The 17,611-nt window shown below is 44.0% G+C and overlaps 1 protein-coding gene across 1 annotated transcript in view; it reads right to left on the reverse strand.

Annotated features, from left to right (window-relative positions):
* The window catches only part of DUOXA1 (dual oxidase maturation factor 1), a 190,947-nt gene that overhangs the window by 13,710 nt on the left and 159,626 nt on the right, over window positions 1-17,611 (reverse strand). Inside the window, exons 4-5 of the mRNA XM_040413826.1 lie at window positions 7,802-7,936; window positions 5,128-5,341 (exon numbers count right to left, since the gene is read on the reverse strand). Coding sequence (XP_040269760.1) covers window positions 5,128-5,341; window positions 7,802-7,936 — 349 coding nt within the window. The remainder of the gene's footprint in view (window positions 1-5,127; window positions 5,342-7,801; window positions 7,937-17,611) is intronic.

The following is a 17,611-nucleotide window of genomic DNA, read 5'->3' on the forward strand; positions in this document are numbered from 1 at the left end:
TCAGCAAGGCGAGCCATGGCCTTGTAAGATCTTCTAAAATGATTTTCCTGGCCTGCCGCAAGACGCCCTGGACCCCGGGGCAACGAATTGCTGCATGACTAATTTCAGGACGTGTGCCATGCACTGCACGTGTGTCATTTTGCCCTGTTTCAGCGCGCTCAGCAGATTTGCACCGTTGTCACACACCACTTTACCAACTGTCAAATTGAGCGGAGTTAGCCACTGATCGGCCTGTGACCGCAGAGCTGAAAGCAGTGCAGGACCGGTGTGGCTCTTGTCTTCCAGGCACAACAGCCGCAGCATAGCATGGCAACGTCTCACCTGGGACGTTGAATAGGTTCTGGGGAGCTTGGGGGGCGCAGCGGAAGAGGCGGTAGCAGTGGAAAAGGAGGAGTCAGACGAAGAGGAGACGGAGGATAGAGTAGGAGTAGGAGAAGAAGAGGCAGACCTGCATGCAATCCTTGGTGGTAACACCAAATCCACACGGGATCCACGGGTTACATGCTTGACGTCTGTCAGAAGGTTCACCCAGTGGGCAGTAAAAGTTATGTATCTTCCCTGATTGCTAGACCACATGTCTGTGGTCAGATGTATCTTGGCACCGACACTGTGTGCCAGAGATATATTCACTTGCCGCTGAACGTGGCCATATTGCTCTGGGATGCCCTTCTGGGAGAAATATTTCCTTTCGGGGACCTTCCATTGCGGTGTGCCAATGGCCACAAAGGCCTCCAAGTCCACCAGTTTATATGGCAGTAGTTAGTGGGTTATCCGGCGTCATCATCTTTTAACGCTCGAACATTTGGGCCAAGGAAGCCTGCCTTCTGCCAGATGAACGCGATGACGGCACGGTGGAAGGTGGAGTGGAGGATAAATGGGAGGAGAGAGGCGAAGGAGAAGAGGCAGGATGTGGAGCGCCAGGAGTGTGGCTTTGTGGGTTCTGTGACACAGTGAGGGGTTGTGTCTGGCAAGGCAGGTATTTTCCTCCCAGCCAGGTGAGGTCAAATACCGGACTGGAGTTTAAGTGCCGGTCTGGGTTTTGGTTGCACCTGACTGTCCTTAAATAGGCAGCTGGGCTCAGCAGAGATGTCTCTGTTTTTGGGATCTGAGGCTTTGTGCCGTGCTGGAGGGCTGAGAGACGCACACTGGGGAAACAGGCCCCCTAAAGCCTGCTTTGGACTACTGAAGGCAGAACTGCCAGCAAGGTGACTTGTGTTATATGAATTTTCCATTGTGTGTGAATTAACAGCAAGACTGAAAAGTTACGTGCTGTTTTGTGCAATTGCCTCAAGTGTGAATAAACACTGATGTTTTGAGTTAAGAACTTGTATTTTGCCTCTGTACTGTGCCTGCATACCATATCTACCAGAGCAAAACCCCATAGTTCTGCCGGCGTTGCTCCCACTGGGCTCAGTGATGGGAGGCCAGGTACCTTCTTAAGACGGTTGTCCCTAGGTGAGTGTTGGGCTTACCGCGACTTATGCGTTGACAACACAGGCTGCAGATGGCAACTACTGACACGTTAAAAAAAGCCCACACTGCAGAGCCATGTGCCGGCATCCTGTGAGCGCCAGAAGTGATAGTGCATGGTGGATGGCTCACTCCAGATACATTTGCAGTCTGCTTTTTGCCTCCTGTGCCCTGCGAGATCTGCCTGCTTCTCCTCCTTCTCCTCTTCCTCTGAGCTCTCCCTCTCTTCCTCTCTTGTGGGAACCCACATGACGTCCATCAACACGTCATCATCGTCATCTTCACCACTCCTGAGATTTGAGATCTCCCTCCTTGGGCTGATCTGGGTAATGTCGTCAGATCGCTGGGTGGTGGCCGTTGCTACCTCCTCTTCCTCATCCTATGTCAAGAATAGCTGCGCATCCGTAAGGTCTGGGAATGGATGGGAAAATAAGTCCTCTGACTCTGGTGGAGGGGCTATGGTGGTGGTGGTGTATTTGGGGGTGCACACAGCAGAGAGTGTGGATGGTGCAGAAGCGTAAGGGTGAGTGAGCCACTCAACCAACTCTGGTGTGCCTTTTGAAGTAATCGCACGCACATTCTCCAACTTCGCACTTAGGCTCCGGCCTGGTGCACCTGCCCGACCCCTACCACACCTGCGGAATGGCCTGCCTCTTCCTCTGCCTGCCTAAGTCCCTAGAGAAGAGCAGTATTTGTGGAAGCAGGTATATCGCAGGCCTCAATTAATATTTGGTGAAAACAGGTATATCGAACCCCTTAATTGGTATTTTGTGGAAGCAGGTATATCGCAGGCCTCAAAAAATATTTGGTGGAAATAGGTATATCAAACCCCTTAATCAGTATTTTGTGGAAGCAGGTATATCGCAGCCCTCAGTCAGTATTTTGTGGAAGTAGGTATACCAAACCCATTAATCAGTATTTTGTGGAAACAGGTATATCGCAGCCCTAAATCCGTATTTTGTGGAAGCAGGTATATCAACCCCTTAATCAGTATTTTGTGGAAGCAGGAATATCACAGCCCTCAATCAGTATTTTGTGGAAGCAGATATATCAAACCCCTTAATCAGTATTTTGTGGAAGCAGCCATATCGCAGGCCTCAATCAATATTTGGTGGAAACAGGTATATCGAACCCCTTAATCAATATTTTGTGTAAGTATATATATTGCAGCCCTCAATCAGTATTTTGTGGAAGCAGGTATATCAATCCCCTTAATCAGTATTTTGTGGAAGCAGGTATATCGCAGGCCTCAATCAGTATTTTGTGGAAGCAGGTATATCAAACCCCTTAATCAGTATTTTTTGGAAGCATGTATATTGCAGGCCTCAATCAGTATTTTGTGGAAGCAGGTATATCAAACCCCTTAGGCCCCTTTCACACGAGCGAGTATTCCGCGCGGATGCGATGCGGGAGGTGAACGCATTGCACCCGCACTGAATACTGACCCATTCATTTCTATGGGGCTGTGCACACGAGCGGTGATTTTCACGCATCACTTTTGCGTTGCGTGAAAATCGCAGCATGCTCCTCTTTGTGCGTTTTTCACGTAACGCAGGCCCCATAGAAATGAATGGGGTTGCGTGAAAATCGCAAGCATCCGCAAGCAAGTGCGGATGCGGTGCGATTTTCACGCACGGTTGCTAGGAGACGATCGGGATGGAGACCCGAACCTTATTATTTTCCCTTATAACATGGTTATAAGGGAAAATAATAGCATTCTGAATACAGAATGCTAAGTAAAACAGGGCTGGAGGGGTTAAAAAAAAATAAAAAATCATTTAACTCACCTTAATCCACTTGCTCGCGATTTTTTTTTAACCCCTTCAGCCCTGTTTTACTTAGCATTCTGTATTCAGAATGCTATTATTTTCCCTTATAACCATGTTATAAGGGAAAATAATACTATTTACAGAACACCGATCCCAAGCCCGAACTTCTGTGAAGAAGTTCGGGTTTGGGTACCAGACACGCGCGATTTTTCTCACGCGAGTGCAAAACGCATTACAATGTTTTGCACTCGCGCGGAAAAATCGCGGGTGTTCCCGCAACGCACCCGCACATTTTTCCGCAACGCCCATGTGAAAGAGGCCTTAATCAGTATTGTGTGGAAGCAGGTATATCACACCCCTCAATCAATATTTGGTGGAAGCAGGTATATCAAACCCCTTAACCAGTATTGTGTGGAAGCAGGTATATCACACCCCTCAATTATTATTTTTGCCACAACAGTTATATCAGACCACCCTGTTTATTTGGGGCAACAGGTATATAGGTATATCACACCCCTCAATCAATTCTTTTTGGGGCAACAAGTATATCACACCCGTTGCAAATAGTTGTTCCAATAGCGCTTGTCCCTCTATATAGCTGCAGTATCGCAGCAGAACCGCACACAACTGCTGCACAATACAAATGCAATATATACTTTCTATGTTAGAAAGTATATTATAGGTATATCACACCACTCAATCATTTTTTTGGGGGCAACAGGTATATCACACCCATTGCAAATAGTTGTTTCAATAGGGTTTGTCCCTCTATATAGCTGCGGTATCGCAGCAGGACCGCACACAACTGCTGCACAATACAAATACACTATAATATACTTTCTATGTTAGAAAGTATATTATAAGTATATCACACCCCTCTGTATATCACACCTATCGATAGCACACCTATACCAGTCCTTAAAAGGACTTTTGTGGCCCTTTTAGCTAGCATTTGGTGTCCCTAACAGTCTGTCCCTGCTCCACACAGCAACCTCTCCCTACACTGTCAAAACACAGAATGTAAAATGGCTGCCAGATCGGGTTCTTTGATAGGGTGGGGGTGTGTCCATGTGCTGAAACGTCTAAATTATCTGTCCTGTCCCACCTGATGGATGTGTTATGGGTCAAAGTTCGGCGCAATGCAAATGAATATGGCGCCGGCGGACATCGCCATATGTTCGCATGTTCCGCGAACGCGCAAAGTTCGTTGCCAAACGACCGCCGGGCGAACCGCAAGGCCATCTCTAAATATTTTTGCTTTTAATTGTTTTCAATTATGTGTTGTTCCCTTTTTTTTTTTTTTTTTATAAAAGGGGCTGTCCACTGTCCAAGTGTTTAATAATAATGACCTATCCTCAAAATAGGCCCTCAGCATCTGATAAGTGATAAATCTGATAAATATGACACCCCCCACTCCGCCAATTAGCTGTTTGAAGAGAGCAGAGCTCGCAGCCTCTTCCTGGGCCAGTGACATCATGTTCATCGGTCACATGGCCAAGTCACAGCTAAGTCCCATTCAAGCAAATGGGGCACTGCTGCAACACCAAGCACAGCCTTTATCCAATAGACAGCGCTGTGCTTGGTAAACTGCAAGGTGTCCGTGGCACTCAAAGCACCACTGCCTCTTCAATCAGCTGATTGGTGGTGGGTACTGGGCGTCTGACCCTTACTGATGACATACCGATGATCTATGCTGAAGATAGGTCATCAGTATTAAACACTCAGACAATCCCTTCAATTAACATTGGGATATTTTTGCTCTATATTGGTGGCATACATGCAACTCTAAGTGCATTTTGCTGCACACACATCTTCATTTTTTGTGTGCAAGTTTACTGCTCTAAAATGTCAGAGAACCGTATACCTAGATTTTTTAAGTAAATCTTACCACATTATTGCTGAGGAGTAGTATGTAGATAGAGAGTATTGCATATATAGGCTACAAGGGCTATTGCTGTTGAATTTTTCAGCTACATATAATACAGGACTTGGGAGACCCCTTTCTAATCCTTCATGGTAATCTATATCATATTCTATCCTTGACTGCCAAGAAAACATTTCATTGTAATTGATGGTCTCATTCAGCTGGTGCACTGGATTTCCTGCAAAGAGAAAGAATGACCACATTCAGATTTTATGTACGTCCTATTTACTAAATAAAGGGCAAAAACTGCAATTGTACAAACATTTGTCAAACATGCCTTCTTTGTCAAATTTGCTTAGATTAAAATAATCTATTGCAAGTCAGTTGCTCTGCAACATCTCCATCTCAGCTGTCTATCGTATACATTCCATGTCTAAATAATCTTTCTCCTTCTTCTGAGAAGTCCTCTTTTTTCAGGATGGCGGTAAGTCTGGATGCCTGAGATCCTAGCAACCCACTCTTCAGTATGTCCAAATGTGGTTTATTGCCTGCTGTTTTCACGACTAGCTATAGCATGAATGTCTTTATAGTATTAGTTCCCACATTTTTTATTAACAGTATCACCAGGGGAGAAAGTGGAGTCTGAATTACACAAGCTTAAATCTCTTGCATCCAGCTGATAACAAACATAATATGAAGATCCAGAATTTCTAAACTACCACTCTCATCGCTGACCCCAGAATATGCTTAAATCCTTGATGACTTGAAAGATTTTGAAACTTCCTAAGCAAAGCAGTTTTTGGGAATGCTGCATTGTAAATGTATGGGTTTTTTGTCTAAGGTTCTCAATTTTTTTCTGCTTTTTAATGTATTCATTTTGAGGCATAAATTAGATAATGAGACAGTTTCCCTTGCGTATTCACCTTATACACCAGAGTGGTTGAAGTATGAAATGTAACCAAAATTATAGCTCTCTAATTTTCCATGTCTAATGCTTAAAAGGCTTATCCCACCTTTATAATGCCCCCCAAAATGCCTGGGCCCCTAATACTGGTTATACTTTACCCCACTCCATGGCACCTGTATCAGGAGGGGAGTGGCAGCTGATAGCTGGCCGAGATAGGATGAGCCCCCTAGCATCGTGGGTGACGCTAGGGAGGCTCGTCCCTGTCGCAGCCTACTATTGGCTGTGGGCCCCCCACCCACCCCTGTCTCCGGATGTTTTGATCCACGTGACAGGGAGGGGCAGCGGTGGCCATGCGGGCATCAGAAGCAACGCGGGTGCCTGCGAGTGTGGTAAGTATTAGCAGTATGAGGGGCCTGGGCATTTTGGGGGGCATTATAGAGGTTGGATAACCCCTTTAAAACTCCTAAAACGATCATAGAAGGTGGGCTGTCATTCTCAGCAGCACCACTACGTAATCCCCTTTTTCTCTCCTATACACTCAAATTGTTAAAACTCCTAAGAATAGAGATCACTATTTTATTTTCTTCTCCAGGATGGTAATGCACATTTGAAGATGAACTAAAAGCTACCCATATATAATATGACACAGATATTTATAATAAAGTCTCCAAAACTGTGATCAAGATGCAATATGCAGATGCTACAATACTGTATATGGTAATATTTAGGGATGAGCGAATCAACTGGTATTATAAAAAAACATTCCCCGAACTCAGGTTCGGTTCCAAGTGGTACCTTGGAACCAAACCAGAGTTCGAGAAATGTTTTTTAAAAGTACAAATTAATTTATGAAGTTATTGTGCGAAGCACTAACTTTAGCTCATCGGAGCCAATACATTCTAATACTGTACGGAGCTCCTACTCCATACAGTATTAGAATGAAGCTTTATGCGAATCGACTTTGGATGTTTAATCCGAAGTTGATTCGCTCATCCCTAGTAATATTGCATTTATTACTTATATAGAGTACAATTCTGTATATCCAGATGTCCTTTCTCTGCTATTATTCCCTTCTTAGTGTATGGGCCTGATGAATAATTATGCCTGACAATAGAGGTAACTGTGTGGCTATTGAATCATTCATTTCTATCCTTGGTACTGCCCCAGACCTCTATCTAATGCTCTGCCTCCAATATACTATATCTAATAGTAATTTCTGATTTATAACATTTTGGATATTGAAACCTCTTCAAAACAACCTTTCAACTGCAGCATAAATATTTTTTAAAGGGATGTCCCCTCAAAGAAGTAGACCAAGATACAGAATAAGGTGAAATTGAAAACCTATTATAGAAAGGTCTGGAGGGTAGTCCTCTAAAAAAAATGGTCTTACAGTGTCTATTTTGTTCATGTACAAGTTTTAGCCTTTTGTCTCTGTACATAAATTAAGTGGTGGCCGAGCATGCATACTGCTGCTCCATTCATCTTTGTGGGACTGCCAGAGATAGTCAAGTGCTGTACTCAACTACCTCTAGAAGTCCTATAGAGATGAATGGAGGACCATCACACCATTTACATGGTAGGGCAGGACTCTTGTTCTTTTGATTGGTGAGGATCCCAGCAGTCAGAAACCCACCGATCAGAAGACTATTCCTCATCTTGTAGATTGGGAATATGTGCGTGTTTAGTGGGAGCCTGAAAACCTCATAAAAGTTGTGTAAAGATGTGTAGTCATATTGGCATAAATGTAATGGTGACTTGTAGAGGCATCAATGTAATGGTGACTATTACCTGCTAGGGTTATGTTTACACCCCTTAAGCCGACCCACAATCCAATACTGGCATTCACCATGGAAGTGCTGAATGATTTATACGTTGTTGTCGTGTTTACAGATCCAACTTCCCAATCACGGGTGAAATTAACAACTGCAAATCATGTTAAAAGTAAATGAATTAATAAATGATTCTGTAATTTCTGTGGTTTTATGCAATCTTCAGTCTTAAATTCTAAATTCATCCATAATATATAAAAGCTGTCAAAGTAGGGAGGCTCAACACTTGGATGGACGGATAGCGGTGGGTTCACTGCTTACTGGGTCACCCACCCAGTTAAAAGTGAAAATGTATAAGAGAGACTAGCAGGCACACCACCTTCAGGAAAAATATGGAATACTATATAATACTGTATTTCAGGCATGCTCAACCTGTGGCCCTCCAGCTGCTGAAAAACTACAACTCCCAGCATGCCTGTACAGCCTACAGCTATCAGCCTACAGCAGGGCATGGTGGGAGTTGTAGTTTTACAACAGCTGGAGGGCTGCAGGTTGAGTATCCCTGCTGTATTTGAATATTTAATAATAAACACTTCAGGATATCACACAATGTGCTTAAAAACGCTCAATAATAATGCATTCATATAAAACCAATAAATGAAATCACTAAAATGTCACTAAATGACCAAGCAAGGAATGTTCAGAGGTCTGGCACTCTCAACATGTGCAGAGTCCAGTGTATAATGTCTCCTGAAACATATCACAATTACCGCATAAACATGTCCAGCTGTAAAAAACCTATAGATGCACTCCACTTTTCTCATAAGCCGCCCATTGGCGTCTGGATGAAATGTTGCCAAGCTTAACAGATTGTCTCCATGAGACTCTTACCACTCCGTAGTATCAGTGTCGGCAGAATCGCTGGATCATATACTTGCACGGAGAGATGGAAGGTAAGGTATAATCACCGAGACGCTGGACGCTGGGTGAGTTTAGTTTGGAGCGCACGGCCCCGTTGCTTGGGAGGCATGTTTGGGTCAGGTGATCCTGATGGACGTATCAGGTGATCAGGTCAGCTGGTACAAACATCCGATCACGTGGTACACAGGTCCTTATACCACAGCAACAATTTGTGTTGCAAATGCCCAGGTCCTATATCGCAGTAGATGTCTGTATTGGCAAATAGCCGCTTCAAGAGATATAATCTATGTCCACAAAATTCTTCTGTACCTTAGGTCCGGACCAGTACTAAATGTGGAAAATGCGTGGTCCGCTAGATGCGTTTCGAGGCCACTTGCCTCTTCCTCATCCATAATATACTAAGAAAAATACTAAAAAGTAATTGAATAGAACTTTTTAGCTCCAGGCCTGTTGTCTGAAAAGGGCTGTGCATGATTAATAATACATGGCTGCGCCATACTTGTTCACAGTCTGTGTGTGGTATTGCAGCGCAGCCCCAATTACTTCAATGGAGTAGAGCTGCAACTTCAGGCACAGACTACGGCCAGGTATAGTGCTCTTGATAGAAGAAAGCAGCCATGCATTTCTAATCATGTAGAACTCCTTTAAAGGGGTTATCCCATGATTAATTTTAAAATTAAAAAAAAATCTGACATTATGTAGTACATGACAGGCTCTTTCTAACAAAACTAGAACCAGCCCTGTACCTCAAATGGAGATCTCCCCATCTCCCCATTCATTGCTCCAATTGCTCTGCTAGATTTATTTCAAGCTGGCAATTTAGGGGGCTTCTCCTTTCTCAGGGGGTGTGTCTTTTCTGTTGCAGCTGGGGGCAGTTGAAGGATGGAACTGAGCATGTGCGGCCAGCTCAGTGAGGTGGACACAGAAATTAGAAAAATAACAAACAGCAGGTGGAGCTATACAGGTACATTCAGTAACTCAGTGGCTATAAAAAATTGTTTAATTACATGCAATTACATAAGCATTTAAATCCAGGTGCTGGTGTGAATAGTGTAAAATATTTTTACTGGGACAACCCCTTTAATCATTTGCCAATTGTATATGGTATACAGTAGCATATACAGTATTATGGTGATTTTCCACACTTTACCAGAGAGTGTTGTACACAGTTGTAGAAGTATTAAAGCATTCCTCCACCTACAGTAATAATCCTACAGTAATAATAAATTAACTGCAAATTCTGAACCATGAAATTAATGACATGATACAGTGCAAATATACACTCATGCACTAGTTTCTTAAATATGTGACTGACTAATGCTTTGTGCTTGGATTTGTTCTTTGCGCCCCAGAAAATATCTACTTTACTGGAAGTGCCATATAGCCAAATGTAAATCCTGGAGGGATGGGTTTGACCTGGGCTTCGAACTCCATACCATCATTATCCCCTGACCAGTCCTAGATCACCTGTACAATACCAGAACTTCAAGGATACCTCTGAATCTCCCCTTACAAACCACATCTTCACTGCCTCACCAAACTTTGGGGGTTTGTGTGCAGTTGCAACAGCACTGCAGATCACAAGGTAGATGGAAAGGTACAGTCCTGATCAAAAGTTTAAGACCACTTGAAAAATGGCAAAAAATCATATTTAGCATGGCTGGATCTTAACAAGGTTCCAAGTAGAGCTTCACCATGCAACAAGAAGAAATGGGAGTGAGACAAAACATTTTTTGAGCATTCAATTTAATGAAAACAACGAATAAACTGAAACAGGCTGTTTTTCAGCTGATCAAAAGTTTAGGACCACACCTCCAAAAAAAAACTAAACCCCCCAAAACAGAAATCCAACTTCCAAACATGAATTCAGTAATGAGTAGCTCCGCCGTTATTGTTTATCACTTCAAAAATTCGTTTCGGCATGCTTGATGCAAGCGTTTCCATGAGGTGAGTGGGAACATTTCTCCAAGTGGTGAAGACGGCCGCACAAAGGCAATCTACCGTCTGGAACTGTTGTCCATTTTTGTAAACTTCCCTTGCCATCCATCCCCAAAGGTTCTCAATTGGATTTAGATCAGGGGAACATGCAGGATGGGCCAAAAGAGTGATGTTATTCTCCTGGAAGAAGTCCCTTGTCCTGCGGGAATTGTGTACTGTAGCGTTGTCCTGTTGAAAAACCCAGTCGTTACCACACAGACGAGGGCCCTCAGTCATGAGGAATGCTCTCTGCAACATCTGGACATAGCCAGCGGCCGTTTGACGCCCCTGCACTTCCTGAAGCTCCATTGTTCCACTGAAGGAAAAAGCACCCCAGACCATTATGGCGCCCCCTCCACTGTGGCGCGTAGAAAACATCTCAGGTGGGATCTGCTTGTCATGCCAGTAGCGTTGGAAACCATCAGGTTACATTTTTTCTCATCAGAGAATAAAATTTTCTTCCACCTTTGAATGTCCCATGTTTGGTGCTCTCATGCAAAGTCCAAACGAGCAGTTCTGTGGCGTTCAAGGAGACGATGTCTTTGAAGACTTTTTTGTTTTTGAAGCCCTTCAGTCTCAGATGCCGTCTGATGGTTATGGGGCTGCAGTCAGCACCAGTAAGGGCCTTAATTTGGGTCGAGGATCGTTCAGTGTCTTGACGCACAGCCAATTGGATCCTCCGGCTCAGTGCTGATGAATTTTTTTTGGGTCTTCCACTTGACTTTTTTGTTCCATAACCCTCAGGATCATTTAAGAATTTAAGAAATTCCAAATGACTGTCTTACTGCGTCACACCTCAGCAGCGATGGCGCGTTGTGAGAGACCCTGCTTATGCAGTTCAACAACCCGACCACGTTCAAAAAGGGAGAGTTTTTTTGCCTTTGCCATCACAACGTGTGACTACCTGACAGAAAATGACAATGAATCCACATCTTTGCACAGATTTGGCCTTTTAAAGGCATGTGGTCCTAAACTTTTGATCAGCTGAACAACAGCCTGTTTCAGTTTATTTGTTGTTTTCATTAAATTGAATGCTCAAAAAATGTTTTGTCTCACTCTCATTTCTTCTTGTTGCATGTTGAAGCTCTACTTGGAACCTTGTTAAGATCCAACCATGCTAAATATGTTTTTTTGCCATTTTTCAAGTGGTCTTAAACTTTTGATCAGGACTGTATAAAAGCACCTAGAGAAATTATTGTCACAAAATGCAATGCAATCTCCAGACAGCATGATGTAGAGCAGGAAGGGCTGAGGGTATTGATATTTTCCGCTAAACTTGTAATTTATATATTTAAAGGCAATTGACACCTTTGGAGCATTTTTCTAATGATCCCATTTTACAAATTTTGGGCTAAAAATATATATTCAATTGGTCTTTATTTAAAATATTCAGCTACTACTGAGACACATGGGTTAAAAAACTGTCTATTTAAAAACTGTCACTTCTGCTTTCTTTGAATCCCGTCATCTGATGGCTCTTGCGTAGCTCTTAGCTCTTATTTCCTCACCTCAGAAACACTAATTATAGGTCAGTACTCAGTTCTTATCAAACTAAAAAGGTTTGAATAAGTATTCATGGGATCAGAAGATCAAAGATAAGAGCTACACATGAGCTTCCACATGACAGGATTCAAAGAAACCAGAATGTGACAATTTGCAAACAGACTGATTTTAACGCCTGTATCTAAAATCAGCTGGACATTTTTTAATAAGGCCCAATTGAAAAAAGTTATTTTTATCCCAAAATAAGTAATTAAAAATGCTCCTGAATGTATGTATTCTTTCTGAGCTCAGTTATATACAAGGTCCACCTTATCAGTGACTGATAGCTATCCCTCTATACACATTTACACAGAGAATGCTATCAATAAGTGATAAGATGGCTGCATACACAGTTATCAGTGACTGACAGCTATCTCTGTATTTAAACTTATACAGGGAATACTATCAGTCACTAATAAAATCTCCTCTGTGTACAACTATGATTAATTGACAGCTATCTCTGTATACACACTTACACAGAGAATTCTATCAATAACTGATAGCACCTCGTCTGTGTACAACTATCAATGACTGACAGCTATCTATGTATACACTCTTACCCAGAAAATTCTATCAATACTGATAACACCTCCATAATTTACAACTATCAGTGACTTACAGCTATCTATGTATACACACTTACACAGAGAATGCTATCCATCACTGATAACACCACTCCATGTACAGCTATCAGTGACTGACAGCTATCTCTGTATACACACTTACACAGAGAATGATAATCACTAATAACACCTCCCCTGTGTACAGCTATGACTGACGGACAGCTATCTGTGTATACACACTTACACAGAGAAGGCTATCAATCACTGATAACACCTCCCCCATGTAAACTGAAGTCAGAAATTGCTAATATTTAAGTGAATAAATGCCAGGTGTTACGATCTGTGGATGTAGATCAATTGTGCCAACCACCCAGGAATGGGAGGCTCCTGACCCACCAGGATCAAGGACATCAGAGCGGAGTACCAGAGGAATCAGAGTAACTTGTAGTCAGGGATAGGCTGAGATCAAAGTCCAGAAAGAATACTGTCAGTATGGTATTATACAGTAAAGGTATTATAGCTCAGATAGCAGAGTAAGGCTAGGTCTACACGACGACATTTGTCGCGCGACAATTTTTATAATGATAGTCTATGGTGTCACACTGTGACATTCGAGATGGATTTTTCTGTGACTGTCGCATCGCAGTCGCAGCATGTCGCATGTCGCAGTGCGACACCATAAGACTACCATTATAAAAATTGTCGCGCAACACATGTTGCAGTGTAGTTGTGCCCTATGTGTCGCGCAACAAATGTTGTTGTGTAGACCTAGCCTAATGCAGACTAACCGAACCTAGCAGGGCCTGCATTGATCAGGCAAAGAGTGAGAGAGACAAGCAGATATTTATAGGGGAAGTGATGAATTACAGGTCCTTAGTAAGCAGCTGGGCAGCAACGCACAGCGCAAGGAGAGAAAGGGTGTAACCCTTGCAGTGCTGAACCTGGTGAGATACACTGAACTAAACTCCTGTTCCCACATACACACCAGGCAGACACAACAAGTTTTAATGAATAATCTCCCATAAATCTATATATATCAATCTGCTCAGCTCCTTCTGCTCTATAAGGCCTCTTGCACACAAACATATTTTCTTTCCGTGTCCGTTCCATTTTTTTTGGCGACCGTATGCGGAACCATTCATTTCAATGGGTCCGTAAAAAAAAATGGAAGGTACTCCATGTGCATTCTGTTTCTGTATGTCCGTTTTTCCGTTCCGCAAAAAAAACATGTCCTATTATTGTCCATATTACGGATAATGATAGTACTGTTCTATTAGGGGCCAGCTGTCCCGTTCAGCAAAATATGGAATGCACACGGACGTCATGCGTATTTTTTGTTGTTCTGTTTTTTGCTGACTGTAAAATACATATGGTCGTGTGCAAGAGGCCTAAGGCGACTGATTGATTTTAACTATTGAACTGCAGCTGAGTCCAAGTGAATGAATTCAGTTGAATGCAATCTTGTGGACTGCAGCTATCATTCAATAGTTAAAATCAATCAGTCGCGCCACAAAAAGTCACCATGTAGCCTAGGCCTAACACGCTGCCTGCAGATTGTACTGCATTTTGTGATGGCAGGTCCTTTTTTAAAAGATGTGTAGTTCTTAAATGTCAAACCAGGTCACACCCATGGGCACAACAGCATTGCTATTCTAGGTAGGTAGGGACAAAAGGTTAAAAACTAGTGTTGGGCGAGGATGCTCGGCTGAACACCTTTTTCACTCGAGCATCGCGATGCTCTGCACATTGCGGTGTTCGGCTGAACACTGTGTGTGCTTGAGTTCCTCCCCACACATTTGTTGCCTGCTACGCAGCCAATAAATGTGCGGGGAAGTAGTGCCACTCACTGTAATGCCGTAGCCATGTTGGTTACTGGCATTACACTGATTGGCTGGTCGAAACGCGCCATTGGGTGCTATATAGCACCCGATGACACGTGGTTCGGCTTAGACTTAGTCAGGGCGAGCTGCAGCAGAAGGGACAGATAGTGTAGGGAGAGGAATTGTGTTTTTTTTAGGGAGTTTTTAGTGTTGAAAGGTGTTAGAGACCGAACAGTACTTTTAAGGACTATTGTTTTATCTGGCTGTGAAATATATTAGTGCAATGTGCGCTAAATTGCATGCAATTGTTTGGCTGCTAATGAGAGCAGCGACATTACCTGCGCTACATCTCCTGTATAACGTTAGCCACTGGTGACCGCAGCGCAGGGCCGGCGCAACCATATAGGCGAACTAGGCGTTCGCCTAGGGCGCCGGCCTGCTAGGGGCGCCCTGGTGGGCTCCCCCTGACTGGGGCTGCAGGGGGGCCAGGAGGTGGAGGTCCTTCTTAAATATGGCAGAGCAGGCATCTGCTTACCCTGATGGCAGGTGCCTGCTCTGCCAGTAAATTACCGGAGGAGAGGAGGCGGGCGGCAAGGGAGGCTGTTCTAGCAGCTCCCCACTCCTCCCTCACGCGCCCTCTGTGATGCCGGAATATGACGTAATTCCGGCCCCAGCATACTAAACGGCGCGCTGGAGGACTGAGGAGCTGCACCACACTGGACCCCAGGGAGATGAGTGTTTAAGTGTTTGACTGAGTGAGTGTCTGCCTGTGTATTTATGTCAGTGAGTGAGTGTATGTATGTCTGTCTTTCTGTCAGTAAATGTATGTGTGTCTGTCATTGAGTGTCTGTGTGTGTATGTCAGTGAGTGTGAATGTCTGTTGGTCAGTAAGTGTCTGTGTGTTTGTCAGTGAGTATATGTATGTTTGTCAGTGAGTATATGTGTGTGTTTTTCTGCCAGTGAGTGTCAGTGAGTTTCTGTGTGTGTGTGTGTGTGTTTCAGTGGGTAGGTGTATGTCTGTCAGTGAGTGTGTGTCTGTCTGTCAGTGAGTGTATGTGTGTCTGTCAGTGAGTATGTCTGTCAGTGAGTTTCTGTGTACGTCATTCAGTGAGTGTCTGAGTGTGTGTCTGTCTGTCAGTGAGTGTGTGTCTGTCTGTCAGTGAGTGTATGTGTGTCTGTCAGTGAGTATATGTGTGTCTGTCAGTGAGTGTATGTGTACGTTATTCAGTGAGTGTCTGAGTGCGTGTCTGTCTGTCAGTGTGTGTGTGTGTCTGTCAGTTAGTGAGTGACATGAGGGGGCGGCAAAATAGATCTTTGCCTAGGGCGGCAAAAATCCTTGCACCCGCCCTGCAGCAGCGACATTACCTGAGCTAAATCTCCTGTATAACGTTAGCCGCTGGTGACAGCAGCGACATTACCTGCGCTACATCTTCTGTATAACGTTAGCCGCTGGTGACAGCAGCGACATTACCTGCGCTACATCTTCTGTATAACGTTAGCCGCTGGTGACAGCAGCGACATTACCTGCGCTACATCTCCTGTATAACGTTAGCCGCTGGTGACAGCATCGACATTACCTGCGCTACATCTCCTGTATAACGTTAGCCGCTGGACATAGCAGTGACATTACCTGCGCTACATCTTCTGTATAACGTTAGCCGCTGGACATAGCAGTGACATTACCTGCGATACATCTCCTGTATAACGTTAGCCGCTGGTGACAGCAGCGACATTACCTGCGCTACATCTCCTGTATGGCGTTAGCCGCTGGTGACAGCAGCAACATAACCTGCGCTACATCTCCTGTATAACGTTTGCGCATCCTAAATATCTGTGACATTCAGTTACATTTTTTTGCCGCTGGTGACAGCGACATTACCTGTGCTACATCTCCTGTATAACGTTTGCACATCATAAATATCAGTGACATTAATTTTTTTTTACTTTTTTCGCTGCTCGTGACAGCGACATTACCTGCGCTACATCTCCTGTATAGTGTTTGTGCATCATAAATATCAGTGACACTGAGTTAAATTTTTTCGCTGCTGGTGACAGCGACATTACCTGCGATACATCTCATGTATCACTTTTGAGCATCCTAAATATCTGTGACATTCAATTAAATTTATTTGCGCATACACTTACAAAACCTGCACTACTGTACGTGTGACATACATGCAAGCATGTATACCATTTAATATGCTCAAGGCGAGCAGTAAGGGACGAGGAAGTGGCCTTGCTGCTAAGGTGGCACACAGAGGCCATGGCCCTGGGCTTGGTGAAACTGTGCCTGCTGCCAGAGCACAAGACACACACTCATCCATGATACCTAGCTTCATGTCCCAGTTTGCAGGGCGATGCAGGACACTACTCTCGAAGTCAGACCAGTGCGACCAGGTGGTTGGTTGGATTACAGCAGATAATGCTTCCAGTCGGTTAAGCACCACCCTGTCTTCCACAAAGTCCAGTCTCAGTAGCCAAGAGTCTGGTCAACAGAATCCTCACCCTGATCCTCCTTCCTCTCACCATGGAGAGTCTTGGCAAACAAGTGATCCCACACTCAGATATTCCGAGGAGCTCTTTTCATTGCCATTCCTTGATTTGGCCCCTTTCGCGAAGCCCGCTTGAAGAGGGACATGAGGAGATTTTGTGCACTAATTCCAAAACTTTTGAGCATCCACTGTCAGAAAAAGATGACGGTGGGGAACGGCAATTAGTGTTTCACAAGGTGGATGATGATGATGAGACACACTTGCCAATAAGTCAACCGCAATTAATGTCTCAAGAGGTTCATTATGAGGATGAGACACAGTTGTCAATAAGTGAGGTTCTTGTTAGGTCAACAAGTCAGGAGGATGACCAGAGTGAGGAAGTGGAAGAGGAGGTGGTGGACGATGAAATCACTGACCCAACCTGGGAAGGTGGCAAGCCGAGCGAGGACAGCAGTACAGAGGGGGAGGGATCTGCAGCACCGCAACAGGCTGCAATAGGCAGTGGGGTGGCAAA

The sequence above is a fragment of the Bufo bufo genome, chromosome 1, assembly GCF_905171765.1.
Source record: "Bufo bufo chromosome 1, aBufBuf1.1, whole genome shotgun sequence".
Classification (NCBI taxonomy): Eukaryota; Metazoa; Chordata; class Amphibia; order Anura; family Bufonidae; genus Bufo; species Bufo bufo.